Here is a 6,616-nt window from a genome sequence, read left to right as displayed (position 1 = left end):
CTGACAGCCCCGAAGAAGCGCTGATCCTGGTGCTTCCGCTGAGCCCTGACAGCCCTGCAGCTTCAGCCGTCTCTCGCTCAGGCTTGTGCGGTGCTGCCATCAGTTCAGCTCATTCCCCTCCCCCACTACCACTTTTCTAGGATGGCCGCGTACCACCTGCCAGGTACCAATGTACCACAGGTGGTATCCCTACCACTGGTTGAAAAGCCCTGCTATAGTCCATGGGTCACGAAGAGTCGGAAACAAATTAGCAACTGAACAACACCAGGGAAATAGGAATTTTTTTTAAAAAAAATTGCATTGAGGAAATTAACTAAACATTCCCTAGAGATTTCACTAAAAATAGACATTGGAAAAACATATGTTAAAACCCAGATATGTAACTAATACCGGGTACAAAAATTGCATTATGTTACAGAAAATAGCAGACAACAAATGGAAAGAGATTAAGACTGAAAAGAAAATCCACTTAAAAAACCACTCTGATGGATCAGAATAGTGTCTCAAAGATTAACATAGAACACACACTGATCCCAAAAGCAGGTAATCGGAAGAACAGCTGATTTTTTTGGAATAGTTATTTTTAAGCTAGGTAGCCCATCTGACCTAATATAACAGCACATTCCAATTTTTCCATTATTATAAAGATGATTTACAGGTAGACCTTGACTTATAATCATTTGTTTACTGTCTGTTTAAAGTTACAATGGTAGTGAAAAAAGTGACTTAATGACCATTTTTCATACAACCTTTGAAGCATCCCATGGTCACATGGTCAAAATTTAGATGCTTGGCAACTGACATGTATTTATGAGAGTTGCGATGTCCTGGGGGTCATGTGATCACTTTTTGCAACCTTATGACAAGCAAAGTCAGTGGAGAAGCCAGATTCACTTAACAACTGTTACTAATAATCACTGTGTTCACTGCAGTGATTCACTTAACAGCCAGGGCAAGGAAGATTGCAAAACCATGCAAAACTCACTTAACTGTTTTGCTTGGCAAAGGAAATTTGGGGCTCAATTGTCATAAAGTCAAGAACTACCTGTAAATATTTTGCTTATGTATTACAGAATCACTAACACTGCTTATATGTGTTCACTTATATGTGTTCAATTTCAGTGCTTCAAGACAGAATCCATACTAGATGTCAACACTGCTCACATCGGATGTTTTTGCATTGACAACAGAAGGAAATGTAGCCATTTTTTACCTTTTGCTTTTAGAGTTAGATGATGCTGGGAGGGGAGATGTGAACGAGAGTCCAGCTAGACATAACAACACTAAACCTAGCGTGAGAAACAAGGTTATTGTAACCAGAGCTGATAAGAAATTGGTGGGCTGGAGAACTGGAGAGGAAGCCCGCGCTTCAAGCTAATTGGGGAATGTGATTTATGACTGTTAATTGGAGGAGGGAATTGTGCTTTGATACTATGTGCTCAGGGAAGGGGAATTCAGTTTTTGGCTTCGATTATGCAGTGCCGATATTATGCTACTCAAAATAAAGGTTCTTTAAGGTAAACAATGCCTCAAAGTTCTTTTGAAGAGTTTCATCTGTCGGAACCATATTAAGCCAAAAACCATGACACTAGATTCCAATGGGACAGTATGTGCATCTTGGGGTGTGTGTGTGTGTGTGTGTGTGTGTGTGTGTGTGTGTGTGTATATATATATATATATATATATATATATATTTATATTTATATATAACATTAGAACCATTTATCATTTTATTCTGTAACATGGAATAGCTTCCTTGATCTGTCCTCAAATCAACACATATGCTTGTAGTACACAGTAAATGATAGCATCCTCAAATCCTTTTTCTTTCCAAGATCAAAAAGAAATTATGTACAAAACACATGCATCACTGTGTGTGAATCTGTACCTTTTATTCAAGATTTCATTCATTTCTTTTCATTCCATATTCCTAATAAATGAAGTCTTAATTTCCACTCAAAATGAGAGAAGTAGCAGGATGACATTGTGCCACATGTGCGTTAAGTCTATTCTGTTACTGTTACATCCCTTCCATAAGCATTAATGCAGTCAAAGTGATCCTTGACTTACATCTATTTGTATAATGACCATTCAAAGTTACGCTAGTGCTGAAAAAAAAGTGACTTACAATTGATCCTCACACAACTGTCGTAGAGTCCCAGTGGTTGCTCAAAATTTGAGTGCTTGGCCACCAGCATGTATTTACAACAGTTGCAGCATCCCAGGGTCACATGATCACCATCACATGACCTCCCAGCCAGCTTCTGACGAGCAAAATCAACAGAGGAAGTCAGATTCGCTTAACGGCCATGGTGATTCCCATAACAACTACAGCAAAAGGTTCATAAAATTGAGCATGGCTCACTTAACAATCATCCCACATAGCAACAGGCATTCTGGTCCCAACTGTGGTCATAAGTCAAGGACTACTTGTAGATGAGAAAAGTGAAAAGTTGCAAATAAAGCCGAGGGATCGGGGAGAATGGGAAAGTGGAACTTTTGACTCTTTGGTACTCCATCCATCAAACTTGCTGGAGTAATTACTAGCCATAAACAAGTTTTGGAAATATTGAGATAATAGTGAATATTAAAGGGGCAGCTGGCAAACTATTAGTGGATTGGTTTGTTTTTTTTTACAAAATTAGAATTTTAGCAAATAAAACTATTATAAACATTCCCTAAAAAACTTACTGTCTCATTTCATAAAGTTATTACTGCAGTTTTACATATTTTAAAATATATAATGCATACAGCATGTCATTAATGTCAAGAAGTGCCCCACGAGGCTTTGGATCCTTAGTATCAATGCAGAACAATATAATTTTGGTGTCAATACAATCCAAAGGACTGTATTCCATGCCTCGGATATGGATTAAGATCATTTGATGATATTAAATGAACTAGTCACCTTTTTTCTGTACTGTATACTGTATACAGTACAGTACACAGTATACAGTACTGTATACTGTACTGGAAGTTGCTCTGCCAGTCCATGGCTGGGAACAGTGTTAATGCTGGATTGTTGTAAGTTACTTATCTAAAATACAAAAGCCCATCTTTCCTGCCTGTCTTGAGAAAAAGTGCTCATTAGCAGCCAGTCTTCTTTCACACCATTAATGAGAATATGGGGGGAAGGAGTTGTGAGTACCCACAAAGTGTTAAGTTTCATTGTTTTAATTTGGAATCATGGGCTTCATAGCAATTAAAACACAGAGTGATGGGGCTGTTCGATAAGTACAACTCACCATTTACTAGTCGTTCAGTGGCAAACTTTTGAAAAAGTGTGACACAACCCACAGGAGTGTACGGTGACATGAAGCTAGCTCTTATTCAGGCCAAAAGCAATTGCAATCTCCTTTTTAAAAAAATTAAGTTCATGGACAAAAATTTAAGGGATGAATATGAAACATTTTAAATGAAAAAAGAGGGGTAGAAAACTTATCTGAAACATGAGGACAAGCAAAACTAACTTATGTTTTACTGAACATTCATCTGTTTTTTCTACAGTAAAGGTAAGGCAACTGTGTTAATGTTACCACTGTATATAAACAGGAGCTACCATTCTAGAAACACAAATCCTCTGGATGAGTCTTAAGTAGCATGTGTCAATTCCACAGGAACATAATCCTTGGCATCTGGAAGAACAGCAATGACACAACACACCTCATCCCTGAATCCCCAAACATTACCCTTTTCTTGGCAAACCAAAATATTCCACATAGCATTAATAGTATCCAACAGTCTCCTCTACCATTTTTATAGTGGAGCAAAAAAAAAAAGAAACCCCTTGTAAACCAACAGTCACAGCAGTCTGAAATCTCAGCAACCAGCAGAAGGCTTCTTTTGCTTAATTAGTGCTATCTGCATCTCTTTTCCAGATCATGTTCAGTGGATGGTAGTGTTCTTTTGACTGAATACCGATAACCAGCATTAGTCTGTGTCGATGCACCATCTCCTTTAAGAATATCCTGGCTTCCCTTCCTCTTGTACAGGCTGTGAGGCCTCATGAGAAAAGTTCTTCTTCTGGCTTTCACAATTCTCTTCTTGACCAATAGGCCCAAAAGTCCTCTTATACCCTTCTACATTGCTTTGAGGTTCTCCGGATTCCATGCCGTGAGACGTACTGATTCCAGCACATTTTTCTTTATACTGGTGAGCATTGCCTGCAAATGTCTCACAGCGGTTTAGGTTTTCCTCTTGCACTGGGTTCCCCAGGCTGTCGTCACTTGATCCAGGAGACATTGATCCTTCCTGGGAGTTCTGACTAACGTAGACAAAAATAATTTCCCCCTTAAAATTCATGACTTGTCCACTTGAAATGAACGTAGAGTTCCCATTTCCCGTCACATTTCCTAAAAGGGGTCAAAGCAGAGGGAAATACGTACACACACAATTAATATGACAGTAAGAGAAGTGCAGCCAGTCCATGCTTTTATATGGTACGAGAAATCTAAAGCACATAAGTACTTTCAAAATCATGCGATAAGAAACGTACTACTTTCAGAATGGGAGAAAATTAAACATAAAATATATATGAAAATACCTGAGTGGCTTTCAACAATGGAAGCATTTGTTTATCCAAATCTGATTAATTATGACAAACTGGTTAGTTATAAAGACATTTTAGACAAAGAGGGAAAACTTAAGGACAGGCAAATTTTACAACTACAAGGTATTGACTTGACATGGTGGTCCTATTTGCAAATTCAAACAAGATACGAAAAAGATATAAAATCGACAGGTTTCTACAAAGAACAGACCCCATTGGATACAATTTTGTTAAAAACAGATGAGAATTTGATTAGAAAACTCTATAAATTTCTCTTAAACTGGAAGATGGAAGAAGAACAAGTGAAAGAAACAATGATACTATGGGCAAAGAACTTTGGACATTCTATAGATTTGGAAGACTGGCAAAAACTTTGGGATAAAAATATTAAGCTTACAAAAGCGGTAGCGTATAAAGAAAACTTATATAAGATATTTTATAGATGGCATATGACACCAGTTCGCTTAGCGAAAATGTTTAAAAATGTTTCGGATATCTGCTGGAAGTGTAAACAACAGCCAGGCACTTATTATCATGCTTGGTGGATATGCCCTATCGCTAAGAAATATTGGTCTAAGATCGATAGATGGTTGGAAAAGATGATGAAACTACAGATAGAATTTAAACTGGAATTGTTTTTGTTAGGAATATTAAGACCTGATTATGGTAAAGAGAATGACTATTTGATATTGCATGTTTTAACTGCTGCAAGGATAGTATTTGCCCAATTTTGGAAAAATGAGAATTTACCATCTGACCAGATTATAATTACTAAAATTTTAGAGTGTGCGGAAATGGATAGACTAACATTAAAAATGAAAGAAAAAGATGACTCAATTTATTTTAGAACTTGGGAAATTTTTTATCAATGGTTAGAGACACGTTAGAACTTGAAGGATTCAATATTTTAGAATAGATGACTGATTTTTAATCGAGTTCTAACTAACATGTTGATGATATGATTATTTCTCTTGATTTACTGATTTTCATTTCTTACTTTTGATTGTTAGGATTTTCTGAGATTTTATTAGTAGTGTTTACTTAATAGATCAACGTATTTGTTTACTAATTGTTTTTAATATGTTATAGTTTAGGCTTTGGTAAAAATGGTTGAATATGATATTTACTCATTATTATCATCCGGACGGTAGCTTGTTTGTTGAAATATGTGATTGTACCTATCCTTATTTTACCCTAATTCCCCTCCCCTTCCCCTTTCCTTCCACCCCTCCCTTTACCATACCTGTATTGTTCCTATTTTTCCTCATTTATATAAACTTAATAAAATTTTGTCAAAAAAAAAGAAAGAAGTGCAGCCAGTCAATATCCCAAGGAAGGACGTGGTTTGTGCAAAAAAAAAAAAAAATGGTATCCCAAGGCAACATCAACTGGAGATAAAATATGGTCTTTATAAACCTTGTTTGCATTTCTGAAAAATTTCTCATTCAAATTACCCTAGCAAATTAATGGGGATACCCTTTGAAAGTAGCCAAAATGAGACATTTTAAACATATACCCAGACAGCAAGTACTACAAATAAATACAGCACTACCTCTGCTTAACACTACCAGAATACCATATCAGAATTAAGACATTGGCAGTATATTGCATGTTTGCACATTCTACCAGTTAGCATTATTTTGGCATCAAGTGTGCATAAATTAATAATAATATGCTTAATTTAATTTTAGTTTAACCTGTGGTGTGAACCCCACAAGTAAATTATAGTTTATGGTTTGGTTTGTTGTATACATTTAGGTGATTGTGATTTAGCTAATTATCCATGGCTTAATATAATGCCCTGATCATCTAACCACTATTAAGACATCAATTAGTTTTACATTTCTGCATCAGACACTAATGACCCAATACCAGTCGGGCTTCAGGCCGGGGCACAGCACGGAAACGGCATTGGTCGCGTTGGTTAATGATCTCTGGAGGGCCCGGGACAGGGGATATTCCTCTGTCCTTGTTCTTTTGGACCTCTCAGCGGCTTTTGATACCGTAGACCACGATATCATGCTGCGGCGTCTCGGTGGGCTAGGAGTGGGAGGGACCGTTATGCGG

The 6,616-nt window shown here is 37.1% G+C and overlaps 1 protein-coding gene across 1 annotated transcript in view; it reads right to left on the bottom strand.

Annotated features, from left to right (window-relative positions):
* Positions 1 to 3,543: 3,543 nt before the first annotated feature.
* Positions 3,544 to 6,616, bottom strand: part of TNFRSF11A (TNF receptor superfamily member 11a) — a 42,790-nt gene continuing 39,717 nt past the window's right edge. The window contains exon 10 of the mRNA XM_015811511.1: positions 3,544 to 4,352. Within this exon, the coding sequence (XP_015666997.1) occupies positions 3,958 to 4,352 (395 nt within the window). The 3' untranslated portion in view covers positions 3,544 to 3,957. The remainder of the gene's footprint in view (positions 4,353 to 6,616) is intronic.

This window comes from Protobothrops mucrosquamatus, unplaced genomic scaffold, assembly GCF_001527695.2.
Source record: "Protobothrops mucrosquamatus isolate PMUCROS unplaced genomic scaffold, P.Mucros_1.0 scaffold43, whole genome shotgun sequence".
Lineage (NCBI taxonomy): Eukaryota > Metazoa > Chordata > Lepidosauria > Squamata > Viperidae > Protobothrops > Protobothrops mucrosquamatus.
Note: the sequence above shows the minus strand (reverse complement) of the source record. Positions and strands in the feature narration are given on the sequence as shown.